The 19,558-nt window shown below is 39.8% G+C and overlaps 1 protein-coding gene and 1 long non-coding RNA gene across 4 annotated transcripts in view; one reads left to right on the forward strand and one right to left on the reverse strand.

Moving 5' to 3' along the window:
* Positions 1 to 19,558, forward strand: part of Kntc1 (kinetochore associated 1) — an 86,911-nt gene that overhangs the window by 24,351 nt on the left and 43,002 nt on the right. For all 3 annotated transcript variants that reach the window (XM_048343026.1, XM_048343029.1, XM_048343028.1), the window contains exons 13-29: positions 826 to 924; positions 3,296 to 3,339; positions 3,931 to 3,996; positions 4,094 to 4,169; positions 4,832 to 4,957; positions 5,047 to 5,136; positions 7,729 to 7,782; positions 8,433 to 8,494; positions 11,274 to 11,385; positions 12,451 to 12,594; positions 13,160 to 13,216; positions 13,860 to 13,961; positions 16,229 to 16,348; positions 16,449 to 16,592; positions 18,441 to 18,539; positions 18,727 to 18,830; positions 19,294 to 19,393. In XM_048343026.1, the coding sequence (XP_048198983.1) occupies positions 826 to 924; positions 3,296 to 3,339; positions 3,931 to 3,996; positions 4,094 to 4,169; positions 4,832 to 4,957; positions 5,047 to 5,136; positions 7,729 to 7,782; positions 8,433 to 8,494; positions 11,274 to 11,385; positions 12,451 to 12,594; positions 13,160 to 13,216; positions 13,860 to 13,961; positions 16,229 to 16,348; positions 16,449 to 16,592; positions 18,441 to 18,539; positions 18,727 to 18,830; positions 19,294 to 19,393 (1,599 nt within the window). The remainder of the gene's footprint in view (positions 1 to 825; positions 925 to 3,295; positions 3,340 to 3,930; positions 3,997 to 4,093; positions 4,170 to 4,831; positions 4,958 to 5,046; positions 5,137 to 7,728; positions 7,783 to 8,432; positions 8,495 to 11,273; positions 11,386 to 12,450; positions 12,595 to 13,159; positions 13,217 to 13,859; positions 13,962 to 16,228; positions 16,349 to 16,448; positions 16,593 to 18,440; positions 18,540 to 18,726; positions 18,831 to 19,293; positions 19,394 to 19,558) is intronic.
* Positions 1,843 to 19,489, reverse strand: LOC125349174. Its single transcript, XR_007210473.1, has 3 exons — positions 19,479 to 19,489; positions 2,080 to 2,089; positions 1,843 to 1,919 (listed from the first exon to the last, which is right to left on the reverse strand). It is a non-coding gene; the product is annotated as an uncharacterized LOC125349174 (long non-coding RNA).

Here is a 19,558-nt window from a genome sequence, read left to right on the forward strand (position 1 = left end):
TTGACAAATCGGTATTAATAATGCAGAACTATTCCATTTTAAAAGAATGAATATGAATGTGGTTCCATGTATTCCAGCATTTTATATATTTAATTTAAATATATATTTAAGAAAGCAATTATTAGAGCCAGTTGTAGTGGTACATGCCTGTAATTCCAGGTCTACTCAGGTTAGATAGAGTTCAGGGCTAGTCTGTGCTATATAGAGATACTCTATCTCAGAAAAACCAAGGGCTTATGATGTAGCTCAGTGGTAGAGCACTTTCTTGGGTTCAGTCCTCAGCACTATTGGGTGAGGGAAGAAGTGTTAGTTATAGTGATTTTTATAAATTTCTGGACAGAAATTGTGTTCACTCCAATACAAACTGAGTGAACTTAGGTATATGAATTTTCATTGGACATATGTAGAAAGTGGAATAAAACATAATTTTATATGTAACATTTAAATAACAGTAATAAGAATATTTACTTGTAAAGGGTTTTTTTTTGCGTTCAGTTTTGTAACAAATGTTTTAATATCTCCATTTTTAATTTAATTTAATTTTACTTTACTTTTTGGCAGTTCTGAGGCTTGAACTCAGGGCCTGAGCACTGTCCCTGGCTTCTTTGTGCTCAAGGCTAGCACTATACCACTTGAGCCACAGCACCACTTCTGGCCTTTTCTGTTTATGTGGTACTGAGGAATCGAACCCAGGACCTCATATATGTGAGGCAAGCACTCTACCACTAGGCCATATTTGTAGCCCCCAATATCTCAATTTTGAAGCACTGTTTCATGCTTGTAGTTTTAATGACTCTAAATTAATTGCTTTTTTATTTCTCTTAGATGAAAAATTTGATGGTTTACTCATTACCTACAATGGAAATACTGTATTCTTTGGAAGTATCTAGTATTTCTTCTTTGGTTCAAACAGGGATTAGCACAGTAAGTTTATGAGTATTTTATTTACTTATTTTAAAGGAATATAAAAATATTGATCACTATTCACCATTATTTATGATAAAGTAAACAATATATAGTTGGGTAACATTCTGATTACTACGAAGCTGTTTCTCTGGCGTTTGTGGAAACAGTAACCTAATACTGAAAAAGATTGAGCCTACATTTAAGGAATGAGTTGGGGTAAAGAAAAAGCATGCAACGGGCTCGGAATGTGGCCTAGTGGTAGAGTGCTTGGCACATATACATGAAGCCCTGGATTCCACTCCTCAGCACCACATATATAGAAAAAGCTGCAAGTGATGCTGTGGCTCAAGTGGTAGAGTGCTAGCCTTGAGCAAAAAGAAGCCAGGGACAGTACTCAGGCCCTGAGTTCAAGCCCCAGGACTGTCAAAAAACAAAACAAACAAAGAAAAAACATGCAGTCAGTAATTATAAAATTTCGTTCATTCATTTAGGCCAGCAGGTCCTAAATAGTCAATCTCTAGTCAGCTGATTTTACATTTCCATGAGCTGAGTATTAGATAGCCCATGAGTTTTTAGTATACAGATTCTAATATTCTGTAAAGGAATGCTCATTACAGAAACTTTGAGTGAAAGGAAATAAATTTTTTTTCTTTTCTCATCTGAGTGAGGGAAGTTGTTGGTAGAAATAAATCTTTTCCTTTCAAGAGGCTTTGCAAACCTGTTGCATTTGCATACTTTGGCAGAGGCAGAAGGACCTAAAGCTTAAGGCTAGACTGGCTACCTAGTAAGTTCAAGGCCAGCCTGAACTGCCTAGAGACCCTATCTCAAAAAACAACAAAAAATTAAAACAAGAGCCAGGGATGTCACTTAGTTATACATCATTTGCCTACATATGCAAGGCTCTGGGTCTAATGCCCAACACCTCTAAACAGATATACAAACACAAAAAAGAAAATTCAGGATGGTCCTTCAACATAGCAGTTAAAGACAAGTTGTTCTGATTAAGTAATGATCTCCCCCAAATCACCCAGTATTTAAAAAAAAAAACAATCTGTTCCTGAATGCAGAGGAAATATACCATGGTATTAAATATTTTCTGATAAAGTAAGCAATTACAGAAAATCTTTATTATATTTTTTTCAAGGTAACCAGTGCTATTGAGGGGAAAAAAACCCAAAAAAACCTCAACAACTCTCCCAATACTACTTTCAAAACCAACATATCAAACTTGATTTTCATTAAAATGTAGTTATTGTTTCACACCATTAATTCAGAAACCAAGACTCAGATTTTATATGTACATATATATATAAACAATACAAACAATTACTGAGCTTCATCTTCTGGACAAAAATGCCAAGTTAGTCTCTCTTCATAGAAAGCAATCACAATCTGAGGACACTTCATATTTGCTTCTTTTGCCAGCACTAAGTCAGCTTCATCTGAATCTTTCCATTTCATGAGAAACATCAATTCTCCACTGCTGCCTGTGGCACCAATGATTCGTTCAGGATCCAGACCCCTGGCAAAGCCCCTTGGTTTTATCAGCAGTATCTCTTTTCCTCTTTATTTTGCTATCATCACTGTCGAATAAGGATTTTCTTTTTGTACCATCCTTTTCTTTACCAGCTTTTTGAGAATTAAGAAATGCTTCAATTAATTCTGAACAATCTAAGTTTTCTTCAGGTTCCCAAGTATTATCAGCATCTGTAAATCCTTTCCACTTCAGGCAATATTCTGCCTTCCCGTTCACTACACATCGGTCAGCCCAGTACTTTTTCTACAACAAATTCTTCAGACTCTGCTTCTTCCACTTTTTTACTCTTTCCATTCTGTTTCTTTCCCATTGTTTACAATGTAGTCTTGTTAGAGGCCATTTTTAATTGTAGAATTGAAGAGCTATTATTCACCACCTCAGATGCTCCAGGTTGCAATTCTGCAGCAGCAGTGGTGGCAGCATCTCCAGTCCAGGAGCTTCCAGCTCCTTTATGAGTATTTTAAAGTACTTTATGATAAAAATGTTTGTTTTTTTAAAGGCGTAAGAGTCAGCAAAGCACGAGTGGAACTTGCCAGAGTACCTGGATTGAGCTCATGTTTGTACCTGTGTTTATTTATTTATTACAATTTTGTTAGGTAGTTGTGCAAAGGAGTTACAATTCTATAATTCTCTTTTCTTTCTTCTTTTTCCACTTCCAAAGACACACTTTCTCCTCTGAACTAGTAAGTAATCTGTATGGTATTACTTTAATACCATGAGAAAGTCCTTTTCCCCAGTAGTCTTCCCCTGCCGTAATGGGTAATAGTTCTGTGAACCATTTGTTACTCTAGTAGTTATAAAATGTACTGCTTCTACATTTGAATTTTAATTATGATTTTGTTATTACCGTAGGATACTATATACCTTCTGGAAGGAATATGCAACAATGATCCAAAGTAGGTCATGCTTTTTTTTTTTTTTAATCAGATGACTTGTTAAATAAGAGCTAAGTTAAAATTGACTTGTTGGGGCTGGGGATATGGCCTAGTGGCAAGAGTGCCTGCCTCGGATACACGAGGCCCTAGGTTCGATTCCCCAGCACCACATATACAGAAAACAGCCAGAAGCGGTGCTGTGGCTCAAGTGGCAGAGTGCTAGCCTTGAGCGGGAAGAAGCCAGGGACAGTGCTCAGGCCCTGAGTCCAAGGCCCAGGACTGGCAAAAAAAAAAAAAAAAAAAAAATTGACTTGTTAAGTAAGCATGGCACCAGTGGCTAATACCTGTAATCCTAGCTACTTGGGAGGCTAAGATCTGAGGATCAGAGTTCAAAGCCATCCTGGGCAGAAACGTCCCTGTGAGACTCTTTATCTCCAATTAACCACTCAAAATCCAGAAGTGGAGCTATGGCTCTAAGTGGTAGGGTGCCAGCCTTGAGGAAAAGAGCTCAGGGACAGCACCCAAACCCTGAGATCAAGCCCCATGACCAACAGCAAAAATGAACTTGTTTTACTCAATAACAAGGACACTTATAATTTTATCTTTTTCCAGCCTGTCTGAAGATTCTGTGTCAGTCTTGGTACTCAGGTATCTTACAGAAGCTCTACCAGAAAACAGGTAACACTGTACATTTTTTTATGCCTTGCCCCTTGGTGAGAATCTCACATTCCCTGACAACCAACCATTTGACAAAATTTCTTTTCCAACACATTAGACTGAGTCGTTTACTTCACAAGCACCGATTTGCGGAAGCTGAGAGCTTTGCTCTTCAGTTTGGACTAGATATTGAGGTAAGCATTCATGGACTCACTTTCTTAACACACAGGCACTTCTTGGTGCCCTAGAGGCTGAGGAAACATAGGTAAATCAGTTGAAAATTTGGTGTGATCAAGTCTGTAATTAATACATGACTGAAGTAGAGTAAGGATTCAAAGGAAAGAGCAAAGCGGAGTGAAAGGAAAAAAAAAAGTCAGAAAACCATGAAAGGAATGAGGGGAATGAGTGGAGAAACAGTAGAGACAATACTCTCTGGTGTCTTGTTTTGAAGTAGGGTCTTACTCCATAGCCCAGGATGGTCTTGAACCATCTTGATCCTCCTATCTCAGCCTCCTGAGTGCTGGGATTTTAGGTATGTATCACAATGCTCCTCTAGAAATTTTTAAAGACTAAACAGTATTCTATTACGTACTAGACTTAATCTGTTTATCCATTCATGGACAGTTTGTTCCTATAACTTAATTCATATAAAAAGTTTTGTACATTGCTTGACACATGTAGTAAAGAATCAAAAATGATTTTTATAATTCCTAGTCATCTGGATTACCTTCCAGATACGTTAGCGTCTTCAAGCCTTATTCCTGAATAACCTGAGGATTCACCTTTTGTAGCTTGGCCCACACAAGTTGCCATTATCCTACTTCAAGTCACCTGATTTGGCATGTTTCCATTACAGCTTGTTTACAAGGTAAAATCCAACGATATATTGGAGAAACTGGCTTTGATTTCTGCAGATAACAATGAGCAGACCAAATGGCAGCAGCTTGTGGATGAGGCCAAGGAAAATCTGCATAAAATCCAGGTGTGTTTCCTACCCATTAAGTATTCAGGTTGACGTGTTGGTCCATATCAAGTTGCCTCACTGTCTATATTTGTGCATTTGTGAGACAGGATGATGAATTTGTGGTCCATTACTGCCTGAAGGCCCAGTGGATAACATATGAAACAACCCAGGAAATGCTTAATTATGCCAAAACCAGGGTGAGTTGGTTTTTCTTCTTCTTTTTTTTTGGCCAGTTCTGGGCCTTGAACTCAGGGCCTGAGCACTGTCCTGGCTTCTTCCTGCTCAAGGAAAGCATTCTGCCACTTGGCCCACAGCTCCTGCTTCCAGCCTTTTCTCTTTATGTGGTGCTGAGTAATTGAGCCCAGGGCTTCATGTATACAAAGCAAACACTCTTGCCATTAGGCCATATTCCCAGCTCCGGTTTTTCTTCTTTTTAGGGAAAGTTTTACTTGTATTTCTCATAATTCTATTATCTCAGATATTCTCAAATACTTTTTTTACTTTGATTTTCTTTTTTGTTTGTTTGTTTGTTCGTTTGTTTGTGTCAAGGTTCCTTAGATTTTTTTTTTTTTTCTCAAAGATGGTACTTTGCCACAGCTCCACTTCTGTCTTTTTGGTAGTTAATTTGGGATGAGTGTCTCATGCAGTTTCCTGCCCATGCTGACTTTATTTTATTTATTTATTTATTTATTTATTTATTTATTTATTTTGGCCAGTCCTGGGCCTTGGACTCAGGGCCTGAACACTGTCCCTGGCTTCTTCCCGCTCAAGGCTCTAGCACTCTGCCATCTGAGCCACAGCGCCCCTTCTGGCCGTTTTCCATATATGTGGTGCTGGGGAATGGAACCAAGAGCTTCATATATAGGAGGCAAGCACTCTTGCCACTAGGCCATATTCCCAGCCCCCCATGCTGACTTTAAACCATGATTTGCAGATCTCAGCCTCCTTAGTTCTTAAGATTACAGGCATGAGCACTGTTACCTGGCCAATTTTTTAAAAAGTAAATCCCATTGAATTTTTTTCTTTTTTTTCTTTTTCTTTGATTTTTTGTTTTGTTTTGCTTTGTTTTCTTTTTGCAGTACTGGGGTTTGGACTCAGGATCTCATATGTGCTAGTTAGGCATGCTACCATTTGAGCCACGCTGCTTACCTTCACATAATTTGTTTTTGTGGACTGTAGAGCTTGAACACAGGACTTTAGTACTGTCCATGAGCTCTTTTGCTCAAGGTTAGTGCTTTCCTACTGAAGCCACAGCACCACTTCCAGTTTTCTGGTGGTTAATTAGAAATAAGAGTAGCATGGGGACTTTTCTGCCCAGGCTGGGTTCAAACTGTGATCCTCACATCTCAGCCTCCTGAGTAGCTAGGATTAAGGTGTAGGCAACTGATGCCCAGCTCTTTCACCTAATTTTTACTTGTTTATTTTCTTCTGTTGCAAATTATGCCAGTTTTTCAGTGAGTTGTTTCCCTTGATGACCTGTGAATATAATTTTTTTGCCAGTCCTGGGGCTTGAACTCAGGGCCTGAGCACTGTCTCTGGCTTCTTTTTGCTCAAGGCTAGCATTCTACTGCTTGAGCCATAGCACCACTTCTGGCTTTTTTCTATATATGTAGTGCATGGGAATTGAACCCAGGGCTTCATGAATGCGAGGCAAGTACTCTACCACTGGATCATATTCCCAGCCCCTCTGAGTATAATTTCTAGTTATATTCCTTGAGATCAAGAATTGATATATAAATCACAGTAAAGCCACCAGCACAACAATGTTCATCACAGCACAATTTGTCATAGCTAGAATCTGGAACTAACCCAGATGCCCCTCAGTAGACGAATGGATCAGGAAAATGTGGTACATATACACAATGGAATTTTATGCCTCTATCAGAAAGAATGACATAGCCCCATTTGTAAGGAAATGGAAGGACTTGGAAAAATTATACTAAGTGAAGTGAGCCAGACCCAAAGAGACATGGATTCTATGGTCTCCCTTATTGGGAATAATTAGTACAGGTCTAGGTGAGGCATAGCAGAGGATCACAAGAGCCCAATAGCTATACCCTTATGAACACATAAGATGATGCTAAGTGAAATGAACTCCATGTTATGGAAATGATTGTTATATCACAGTTGTAACTACTTTCAACGTCCCATGTGTATCTGTAGCTTCTATTATTGATGATGTTCTTGTATCACCTTCCTGTGGTTGTAACTACACTATCTCTGTAATCTTATCTGAGTATATTGGAAACCGTGTGTACTGGTATTAGAACTAGGAAATTGAAAGGGAATACCAACATTTGAGAAACACAGGGTAAAAAAAGACAAACAACTACAAAAGCAATACTTGCAAAACTGTTTGGTGTAAGTGAACTGAACACCTCATGGGGGAAAAGGGAAAGGGGGAGGAGGGGGGGGGTGTGAAGGATAAGGTAACAAACAGTACAAGAAATGTATCCAATGCCTAACGTATGAAACTGTAACCTCTCTGTAAATCAGTTTGATAATAAAAATTTGAAAAAAATAAAATAAAATAAAAAGAATTGATATATGGGCAGGTTGTGATGACCAGTTTTCATATAATGCATTTAAAAAATATATAATCCTTTTTATTTGATATCATTGCATATATCTCAGATATTGTTCATTTCAAACCTAAATTCAGTTTATTTCTGAAGATAATGTTTTCTAGCAATAGTACACAGAAAACTTGTCTTCTTACATAAAAAGCTTAATAACATATTCTCTCTGTGTTTTTTAATTTTTTTAAATTTTTTACTGTTCATCCTTAGCTTTTGAAGAAAGAAGATAAGACTGTTCCAGCCTATTCTGATGGTTTGATAGAGGTAACAACATTCAATTGATAGTTTAATCAGGGGATGAATGTGCACCAGTGTTTTTCTTTTCAAAATAGGTTTGTAATCTTTCTTCAAAAGCAAAATGCCATAGATTTATATTTCTTCCAGAACAAGTTGCCATTTTAATACTTCACCTTCTGCATTGTCAGAATGGGTCTATTAATATTTACCTTACATTGTTGTTTTGAGATCAAAGAATGTAATTCCTCTAAGTCGCATAGTACTTGATACCTGCTAAGGAACTCAAGAAAATCTAAGCTTTGATGATATTTATGATGGTGTAAACATACATAGTACAGGCATATGATCATGTAAATTCTCAATGTAAGTGTTAAGTACAATCCAGCTGTTGTTTTTTTTCTAGCTGGACACTGGTAGTTCATGGGGAAATTGATTTTGAAGGGCACCTGTAATTAATATATTTTTGCCTTTCTAGTTAATGTGGATGGAATGTTTTATTATTCCATTTTCTCTGTGTGTATATTAGAGGTACTTGTGCTAATGGGAAATGATCTGTAATATGGAATAAAATGTGTGTGAGTATAAGACTTCTGAAATAGAAATGATTCCAGTTTTTGGTGTTATTTTATATAGCATTGCAGACAATATTTAGACTGCCAGTTCTTTTGTTGTTATAGGTGCTAAGGGCTCATGCAAAGTTGACTACTTTTTATGGAGCGTTTGGTCCAGACAAATTCAGGTCTGTACATTCTATTTAATTTTTAGATTATGATTAAACAAGTTTCAAATTTGTATTATGAAGAAAGGATGAGCTGAGCAGTGGTGGCTCATGACTATAATACTAGCTACTCAGAAGTCTGAAGTCTGAGTATCTTAGTTTCAAGCCAGCTCAGACAGGAAAAGTCTATGAAACTCTTATTGCCAATTAACCACCAAAAAGTGGGAAATGGAGCTGTAGCTCAAGTGACAGAGCACTAACCTTTAGCAAAAAATACTCAGAGATAGTGCCCAGGCCCTGAATTCAAGCCTCAGGATTAGCAACAAAAAGGGGGTGGGGGAGAAAAAGAAAAGGCAAGGAGGAACTAGGATGTTCAAATGATGAAAAGTATTTTCTGGCCAAAAAAAAAGGTTTTAGAACATTGTTTTTGGGGTTAGGATTGTGACTCATATGGGAGAATATGTGGGCAGCAAGCACAAGGCCCTGAGTTAAAACCCAGAACTGCCAAGGAAAAAAGTAATCTAGCTAGGCACTGATGGCTCATATCTATAATACTAGCTGCTTGGGAGATTGAGATTGTGGTTTGAGGTCAGCCTAGGCAAATTAAAGGTCTTTAGGTCCCTTCTTTACCAATAGCTGATATGGTGGTATGAGTCTGTTATTCTAGCTTTCTGGAAAGTATAAAAAGGCATATCCTAGTTCAGATTCATCACTAAGCTGGAAGCTAGATCCAACCTCAATATAACCAGTGCAAAAGGGCTGGAGGTGTCATTCATGAATAAAATTTCTGGTACTGAGATTTTTTTTTTTTTTTTTGCCAGTCCTGGGCTTAAACTCATGGCCTGGGCATTGTCTTTGAGCTTCATTTTGTTCAAGGTTAGCACTCTACTGCTTGAGCCACACCACTTCTGGCCTTTTCTGTTTGTGTGGTACTGAGGAATTGATCCTAGGGCTTTATGCATGCTAGGCAGGCACTCTACCACCAAGACACTTTCCCAGCCTGGTACTGAGTTTTGAACTCAAAGCCCTATGTTTTTCCTTCGCTTTTTCTACTCAAGGTTGGTGATCTACACTTGAACCACACCTGCTTCTGGTGTTTTGCTAATTAATTGGAAATAAGAGTCTTTCACATTTGTCTTCCTAAACAGATTTTAAACCTTAATCCTGAGAAGTCAGTCTTCTGAGTAGCTAGGTTATAGGCATGAGCCACTGGTACTCAGTTTCTTCTGTTTTGTTTTTATAATATGGAGGTCAGATCTGGCCAGCACCATCAATGGCCACATGGAAAGTTGTACTATCTAGCATCTTGTCTTGATGGGTATGCCTGGATTTCTATAGGAATGGAAGTCCCATCCCCAGGTAATGGGTATTCCTGAATACCAAGAAACACGGGTGGGCACATGGCCCATAGGTTACTGAACATGTCATTCAAGTGCTTGGGACTGGGAGTTTCCTGTGACCCAGCCCCCTGACCTGACCCTACTTAGGGTCAGGCCAGCTCAGGTGCCATTATGCCATCCCAAGTGTCTCCATGTTCACCTCCTGTGTCCTGTCTTCTGGCTCATCTCTCGTCCCCAGGTGTCCCAAGTCAGCTCTCCATCGGAGCTGAGTTGGTTTGTTGGTATAGTTTTTGTTCTTTTTTCCCTCTCTGTTAAGGGCATGTGTGGGCTGCAGGAGTTACTTAGAAATCTTCCAGAAAGGGGGGCTGGGAATATGGCCTAGTGGCAAGAGCGCTTGCCTCCTACACATGAAGCTCTTGGTTTGATTCCCCAGCACCACATATATGGAAAACGGCCAGAAGGGGTGCTGTGGCTCAGGTGGCAGAGTGCTAGCCTTGAGTGGGAAGAAGCCAGGCCCTGAGTCCAAGGCCCAGGACTGGCAAAAAAAAAAAAAGAAAAAAAAGAAAAAGAAATCTTCCAGAAAAAAGTCTCTGTGTCTCTGTCCTGTTTTATTTATTTATTTATTTATTTATTTATTTATTTATTTATTTATTTGGCCAGTCCTGGGCCTTGGACTCAGGGCCAGAGCACTGTCCCTGGCTTCTTTGTGCTCAAGGCTAGCACTCTGCCACTTGAGCTACAGTGCCACTTCTGGCCATTTTCTATATATGTGGTGCTGAGGAATCGAACCCAGGGCCTCATATATATGAGGCAGGCACTCTTGCCACTAGGCCATATTCCCAGCCCCTGTCCTGTTTTATGTTATATGTTTTTCTGAAACCTGGGACCGGTCCATCTGGAACTTCCCCAATAAATTCATCTTTTTGCTGTCTCTGAGTGGTGGACTCTTGGATGGACGGGGAATTCCCTCCCTCAAACCCCATAACATTTTTCAACTTACTTTGTAACCCAGGAAAGCCATAAACTTACCATTTTCTTACCCCAGCTTCGCAAGTGCTGGGATTACAGCATGTTCTATCATACTGAGCATGTGGTTTCATTTTTTTACTTCATGACAAAAAGAACTGTTTGAAAAATATAATTATACTTATTTAGAAAGTACAGTGTTTGTTTTTTTTTTTGAAGTTGGGTCCTGGCCCTGGCCCTGGCCCTGAGCTCTTTCTGCTCAAGGCTAGTGCTCTACTACTTTGAGCCACAGTGCCACTTCTCGTTTACTGGTGGTTACCTGGAGAAAAGAGTTTCACAGCCTTTCTTGCCCAGTCTGGCTTTGAACAATCCTTCAATCTCAATCTCTCTAGTAATTTGGATTACAGGTGTGAGCCCCCAGCAACCATCTTAGAAGGTATAGACTTAATACTGTTTTTCAACTACTAACTTTCTTTCTTCCTTTGATTTCTCAGTGGGAGTTCTTGGATCGAATTCCTGAATAATGAAGATGATCTTAAAGATATCTTTTTACAGCTAAAAGAAGGAAACCTTGTATGTGCTCAGTATCTTTGGCTTCGACATCGGGTAATTCAGCTTTGCATTTTATTCTTTTTTTTTTTTTTTTTTTTTTGCCAGTCCTGGGCCTTGGACTCAGGGCCTGAGCACTGTCCCTGGCTTCTTCCCGCTCAAGGCTAGCACTCCACCACTTGAGCCACAGCGCCGCTTCTGGCCGTTTTCTGTATATGTGGTGCTGGGGAATCGAACCTAGGGCCTCCTGTATCCGAGGCAGGCACTCTTGCCACTAGGCTATATCCCCAGCCCTGCATTTTATTCTTAATGGCTTTCTAACTCCTGAGTGGGTGGTTGAGTGCTGGAAACTAACATGGTAATGACTGTGATTGGGTGGTGGATGTCCTGAGATTGATTAGATTGGATATCTAAGTCAGTGGAAGTACTATGAAGGTAAGCCATATACTGATTTTTGCCTCAAAGAGTCCAATTAGCTCCAAACCTTAGCTCAAGTTTTACGGCTTGGGAATGTGGCTTAGTGGTAGAGTGCTTGCCTGACATGCATAAAGCCCTGGGTTCTGTTCCTCAGTACTACATAAACAGAAAAAGCCAGAAGTGGCACTCTGGCTCAAGTGGTAGAGCATTACCCTTGAGCAAAAGAAGCTCAGGATCAGTGCCTAGGCCCTCAGTTCAAACCTCAGTATTAGCAAAAATAAATAAATAAACAATTCCTTTGAAGGCTCTACACAGTGGCAAGAGCCTGTAATGTTGCCACCTGCAACTTGGGACAACATAATGGGATACTGGAGTGGAAGAAATGAAAGGAGAGAGAGTGGGAAGGGAGGGAGGAAGGAGGGGGAGAGGACGAGAGAGAATCTTGGTATGATTCCATTAATGGACGGATACATGCATTGCTAGTTAGCATCTATGTTATCACCCCCAGTCCTCATTATTTGTTACTCAATGATTAGATATTTCATGGAATTATGGCCTCCAGCTTGACTCATTTGCATATAGTTAATCTTTTATAAGCATTATTAATAGAAAACAACCCTGAATATAACAGGTCTTTGTCATTTGGGGAGACTGTTTGTTTATATTTGTCTATTAAGTCTTAGTTTTTTATTTTGTAAAACTTAGGCAAACTTTGAAAGCAGATTTGATGTGAAGATGCTTGAGAATTTGCTCAACTCAATCTCTACACCAGTCTGTTTGCAGAAACTTTGTCCATGGCTTAAAACGGATGTGATTCCATTTGTGAGAAGGACTGTGCCTGAAGGACAGGTGAGTTTGTATCCCTGTCCCCTTTTCATATTCCTTCATTGATGGTGATGTCATGCCAACACCATTTAGTTTTTTCTTTTTTCTTTTTCTTTTTCTTTTTTCTTTTTGCCAGTCTTGGGGCTTGAACTCAGGGCCTAGGTGCTGTCCCTGAGCTTCTTTTGCTTGAGGCTAGTGCTCTACCACTTGAGCCACACTGCCACTTCTAGCTCTTTCTGAGTAGTGTATTGGAGATGAGAGTCTTACAGACTTTCCTGTCCTTTCTGGTTTCAAACCTCAATCCTCAATTCTCAGCTTCTTGAGCAGTTAGGATGACAGGTGTGAGCCAACAGCACCTGGCTTCACATAGTTCTTTTGTGTTTCCTTTAAAAAGACTGGAGCTTACCTAGCATTTGTGAGGCCCTCAATTTTCCCCCAGTACTACCACAAATAAATAGATTTTTAATATAATTTTATTGTTATTAATAGGTGAATAAGTAGACATTTTAAAAAGATGATCTAGGAGTTCTCAATTATTTCAGTAACTACATATTAATAATTTTGTTTTTAAATAATGTCTCTGTTTCAGAAAATTCTTGCAAAATGGCTGGAGCAGGCAGCCAGGAACCTTGAATTGACTGATAAGGTACTGCCAGTCTAATTTTTGTTATGGGGTTTGAGGGAGGGGATTCTCCATCCCTCTAAAAGTCCACCAATTAGAGACAGTCTCAAGTAAAATGATGGATTTATTGGGGAAATAAAAAGCAAGCTGACTGTCCAGGGCCACAGCCCAGCACGCGTTGGTATCCAGATGGACCGATCCCAGGTTTCAGAAAAACATAACACAAAACAGGACAGAGACTTACTTCCAGAAGATTTCTAAGTAACAGCAAACCAATTCAGCTCCAATGGAGAGCTGACTTGGGATGCCATGGGATGAGAGACACAAGATGGGAACATGGAGACATGTGGCATGGCATAATGGCACCTGAACAGGCCTGACCCTAAATAGGGTCAGGTCAGGGGCCTGGGTCACAGGAAACTCCCAATCCCAAGCACTTGACTGACAGGTTCAGTAACCTATAGGCATGTGCACACCCCCTGTCTCTTGGGATTCAGGAACACCCATTTCCTGGGGATGGGACTTCCCTTCCTGTACAATTTGCCATGTGGCCAATGATGGCGCTGGCTGGATCAGACCTCCATATTATAATTTCACATGAAAAAGACATTTTACATCCTCTCAATAGCATAAAACTGTTCTTAATGGTCCATAATATTTTTTAAAGGCAAACTGGCCAGAAAACGGACTGCAGCTGGCCGAAGTTTATTTCACAGCAGAAAACACAGATGAGCTGGCCTTGATTTCCTCTTGGCATTGGATTTCCCTGGTATGATTCAAAACCAGACCTTTAGTATGGACGTGGGATGTTCATGTTGAACAGTTTGTCTCCATGTCCAAAGAGAAAAGTATCTGGACATATATATGCATACATTTCCTATTATATCCCTTTCCCCTTTATTTTTTCCTTCCAAGATCCACAAGAAAGAGAATTCCCTCTTTTCCTTTCTAATACTTCTAGTACAGCATCATCCTCTTTTTTTCTCTGTTGAACTAACCAAAATGGGAACAGTTGTCCTAATGGTGTGGTCTCACTTTTTTATTTTTATGATTTCAATTTTCTGCAATAGCAATATCACAGAATCCTTTAAAAGAATAAAATTTACTAATGCATAAGGATTAGTTTTCAAAGTATACAGCAATCAAGTGTGCTTCTTTTATTTAAACTGATAGTAAGCCATCCCTGATCTGTAGGTATTTCAATAGCACTTATGGCTAAAGCATCAGTGATTTATTTTATTTATTTTATTTTTTTTGCCAGTCCTGGGGCTTGAACTCAGGGCCTGAGCACTGTCCCTGGCTTCTTTTTGCTCAAGGCTATCCCTCTACCACTTGAGCCATAGAGCCCCTTCTGGCTTTTTTTTTTTATATATGTGGTGCTGAGGAATGGAACCCAGGGCTTCATGTATACCAGGCAAGCACTCTACCGCTAGGCCATACTCCCAGCCCGATTTGTTTGGTTTTGATATAACATCAAATTGTGAGCCAGACATGATGGCAGATGGAGGCTGAGGTAGAAAGATCACAAGTTCAAGGCTAGAGAAAACATTTTTTATGTTGAAGAGAAAATGTTAGTTCTTGTATTTTGAATTTTTTTACAATGCCAGAATTTATTTTATAATTAATATATATAGTATTATACGATATAGGTGGCCTCCAGTGACTCACACCTGTAATCCTAGCTACTTAGGAGGCTGAGGTCTGAGTATCATAGTTTGAAGACAGTCAGGGCAGGAAGTCTGTGAGACTCTTATTAAAACTACTCAAAATAAGCTGCCAAGTGGCACTGTGGCTCAGGTAGTAGATCATTACTAGCCTTGAGCACAAAATGGCTCAGTGACAGTGCCCAGGGACTGAGTTCAAGTCCCAGGTCTGGGGAAAATTAAAAAGCATAATATAATCTCATATCTTAAGCATTAAGTACTTAAGTCCAGAGATTCGTGTCCTTTAAAATATATATCATGAAATTACAAGTGTCACGTAAAAAGGTAATAATAAGCTGGGTGCCTGTGTCTCATGCCAGTAATCCTAGCTGTTCAGGAGGCTAAGATCTGAAACTCAAAGATTGAAGCCAGCCCAGGCAGGAAAGTTTGTTAGGCTATTATCTCTACTAAATTATCAAAAATAGAGAAGAGCCCGAAATGGAGCTGTGGCTCAAGTGGAAGAGTGCTAGGAACAAAAAAGCTCTGGGACAGTACCAAGGCCCTGAGTTCAATCCCCAGGACCAGCACAACATTTTCAAAAATTTATAATAGGGGGTGGTGATTTAGCATGGTGTTATTGCCCAGCAGATGTGAAGTCCCATCCTTGATATCCAACACTGGGGGAAAAAGTCACAATAATAATATTTAATTTTAGGATTCAAAAATATCCTTCTGCATTCTTTTAGTTAATTAAGCCTACTTTTTCTACTCCAAGTATGTACAAGTAGGTTCTAAGCAGTTAACTGATAGATCCTTATACTACATACAGCTTTCTATATAAGAGCTTTTTCCTTTTGCTAAGAAACACTACTTTGCCTTTTCCTTCCTAGTTGCCTTTATCAATTTTAAAAATTCTGTTCCAGACTGGATATGGTAGCGCACACTTGTAATCCTAGCTCTTGAGAGGTGAGGCAGAAAGATTGAGAGTTCAAAGCCAAACTGAGCTGTGTGTTAGGATCTTATCTCAGATTTAATTTTTTTTCCAATTTTTATTATCAAACAGATTTAAATTTTTAAAATCCTACTTTTTACATATAATGTTAGGAAGTATTATCCTTATATATCTGGTTGTGATCTTATATGGGTAGATGGGGCATTGATGAAGATCTACATGGATTTGTGTACAAATACATATTTGGATTCTGAGGGAAAAAAAGTTTAGATTCCAATTTATGTTCATTTGTAGTAGGTGGCTTAAAATGTAATTCCAAGGTACAGTTTTCCTCATGTATAATCATGATCATTCCTTACTTCACTTGAAATAAGTTTGACTGTTTCCCTCTTATGATTTTATTTCATATCCTTAACCACCACTTTAACACTTTTGTCTCAGAAGGATTATCAGAACACGGAGGAAGTACGTCAGTTACAGGCTTTGGTGAACAGCTTGCGAGAGCTGATTACACTGCATAGGAAATACAACTGTAAATTGGCCCTGTCTGATTTTGAGAAGGTAAAGCCCCATTCAGGAGCATTACTTTGTCTATTGTATCCAGTTATAACTAGAATCTTCCTTTTTATGATCTTTTTTTATTTTGTCATCTCTTACCCAGGAAAATGCAACCACTATAGTGTTCCGAATGTTTGATAGAGTGTTGGCTCCGCAGCTCATTCCCTCTGTCCTGGAGAAGTCCATCCGGGTTTACATGAGGGAGCATGACCTGCAGGAGGAGGAGCTTCTTTTGCTCTACATAGAGGTGATGTTTCCTTTAGATCCAGCCTGTCCCTCAGATTCACATAGCCCATCATTGTATTCCGTGTTTCAGTCTTTAACAAGTGTCATGCTTTGCTATTGGGCCCTCTACAGCATTTTTTAAATTAGATGAGTGCGTGAGTTAAACTGGGTGGCTTAATACCTACAATGCTAGTGACCCAGGAGGCCGCAATAGGATTGCAGTTTGAAGCCAGCCTTGCAGACAAATGTATGAGATTTTTATATCCAATTATCCAGCAAAAAGCTGGAACTAGAGGTGTGGCATTAGTTGTAGAGTGCCAGCAGTGAGTGAAAAGGAAGAGGTGGGTTAAGCAGGGTGCTGGTAGTTTATCCTTGTACATCTTTGTATCCTAGCTACTCGGGAAGATGAGAGCTGGAGGGTCTCTATGCGCAGGAAAATCCTCAAGACTTCATTTCTAAATACCTAGCCAAATATTGGGCTGGAGTTGTGTTCAAGCACAAACTTGGAATTCAAACTATGGTTACAGAGGTGGGTGGGGGGGGGGGGAAAGCTGGGTGCTGGTGATTTATGCCTATAATCCCAGACACTCCGGAGGCTGAGTTCCAAGGGTTATGGTTCAAAGCCAGTCAGAACAGGAAAGTCTGTAAGACTGTTAGCTCCAATTAAGGGAGAAAGGGAGGGGAAAGAAAGAAAGAGAATATGGATTAATTCCATCTCTGATGGACTAAAGACCTGAGCTACTGGGAAGGCTGAGGTAAGATGATCACTTGCACCCACAAATTTGAGACCAACCTGAACAACATAGTGAGACTCTTATCTCAAAAAGAAGAATAAAATAGTAAGGCTTTTTCCAAAGGGCTATTGTCCGCTCAATAAACTGGGGTATCTCTTTGGTACTGAGGATTGAACCCAGGGTGTCATACATGCCCTATGCTCTATCTCTGTACCACTAAGCTGCACCCCAGTCTAGCATTTATTTTTTGTGCACATTAGTATGCTTCAGTAGTCTTATTGGCATATTCTTCAAGAATATTTCCTTCCTAAGTTTCCATCTTAAGCTTTCTGGCTATATAAAACTGAAGAGTAAAGATCTATCAGTTTTAGGGGTTTCCCAGTGCTGTGGATTCGGCCTTACATATGCTAGGTAAACACACTACCACTGAACTGTTCCCCTTAGCCTAGCAACTGTTTCTGTTCGTGGTGGTTGTTTTTAAACTTAGGGCTTGGAGCTAACTAAGCAGGTGATCTGACTGTTGAGCCATGTCTCCAGCCCTGATTTTTTTTCTGGTTCCTTTTTTTTTTTTTAGGTGCCAGTCCTGGTGCCTGGGACTCAGGGTCTGAGCACTGTCCCTAGCTTCTCTTTGCTCAAGGCTAGCCCTCTACCTCTTGAGCTACAGTGCCACTTCCAGCCTTTTCTGTTTATGTGGTGCTGAGGAATCGAACCCAGGGCTTTATACATGCAAGGCAAGCACTCTGCTGCTAAACCATATTCCCAGCCCCTGCTGGTTATTTTAAAATAGGATCTTGTTACCTGCCTGAATATGTGCCTGGACACAACCCACCTCTGCTAGGTTTCCTGGTAGCCAGAATAACAGGCGTGTGCCCCCTCATCTTCCTCTTCATTGAGATGGGAATCTTATCAAGTCTTTTCATCTGGGCTGGCCTTGAACTGCTAGCCAGGATTATAGGTGTGAGCCAGCAGTATACAGCTATTGTTTTTAACCATTGTTCCACATTCATGACTAATTAAAGTTTGTTTCTTTAAAAAAAACTCACTCATAAAGGATATTCATATGTTGTATATTTACCTTTTTATTGGAGAATTTCTAAATTTTGATATAAATATGTATTTTTTTAACCTCACCTTAGGATTTACTAGGGAGATGCAGCTCCAAGTCCACATCGCTCTTTGAGACTGCTTGGGAAGCAAAGGCCATGGCAGTGATAGGATGCCTGTCTGACACAGACGTAAGTAAACACTTGTTCCTGGGTTCCCTGTGGGGAAGGTGTTTATTTCTTGTGATCAGGAAGGTTTTTATTTCTCATTATAAAAAGGTGAATTTGTGTAGTATGAAAAGGGCATAACTACCATGTGGTTAATCCGCTTTCAGGTCTGTCTTAAGTGCTTGTCCTTGTCTCTCTGCATCTCTCTTAGCTCATATTCGATGCTGTGCTTAAAATCATGTACAAGGCAGTGGTCCCCTGGAGTGCAGCTGTGGAGCAGCTGGTCAAACAGCACCTGGAGATGGACCATCCCAAGTAAGATTTCTGCCCACCAAAAAAAAAGTTCTTGTGCTCTAGATTAACTGCACGTGGTGAGTTTTCCATTTACTGTGTTCCATAGTATTTCATTTAAAAAAGGCAATCCAAGTTGGGTGCTGGTGGCTCATGCTTTTAATCCCAGCTACTCAGGAGGCTGAGATCTGAGGATTGGGGTTAAGAGAAAGCCAGGGCAGGAAAGTCCGTGAGACTCTTATCTCTAATTAACTAACAAAGAGCCAGAAGTTGAACTGTGGCTCAAGTGGTAGAGCACTAGCCTTGAGTAAAAAGAAGCTCAGGGACAGTGCCCAGACCCTGAGTTCAAGCCCCAGGACTCTCTCTCTCTCTCTCTCTCTTTCTCTCTCTTTCTCTCTCTTTCACACACACACACACACACACACACACACACACACACACACACACACACACACACCAATGTTAATATCCATAAACTTGCTTTTAGGGTCAAGCTATTGCAGGAAAGTTACAAACTTGTGGAAATGAAAAAGCTTTTACGGGGCTATGGAATAAGAGAGGTGAATCTCTTAAACACTGAAATAATGGTGAGTATGCTAGTGGAAAAATTTTCCCCTTTGGTTCTAGTTGTAGGGCAACTTGGAAATTTTAATGAGAATTATGTGGTCTAACTGCTTATTAAAGCTAGTTTTTCTTTTGTTAGATATGATCATAATAGGGTGTTCAGTTGTTGATGAGCATATTAAGGACAG

This window comes from Perognathus longimembris, chromosome 3, assembly GCF_023159225.1.
Source record: "Perognathus longimembris pacificus isolate PPM17 chromosome 3, ASM2315922v1, whole genome shotgun sequence".
NCBI lineage: Eukaryota > Metazoa > Chordata > Mammalia > Rodentia > Heteromyidae > Perognathus > Perognathus longimembris.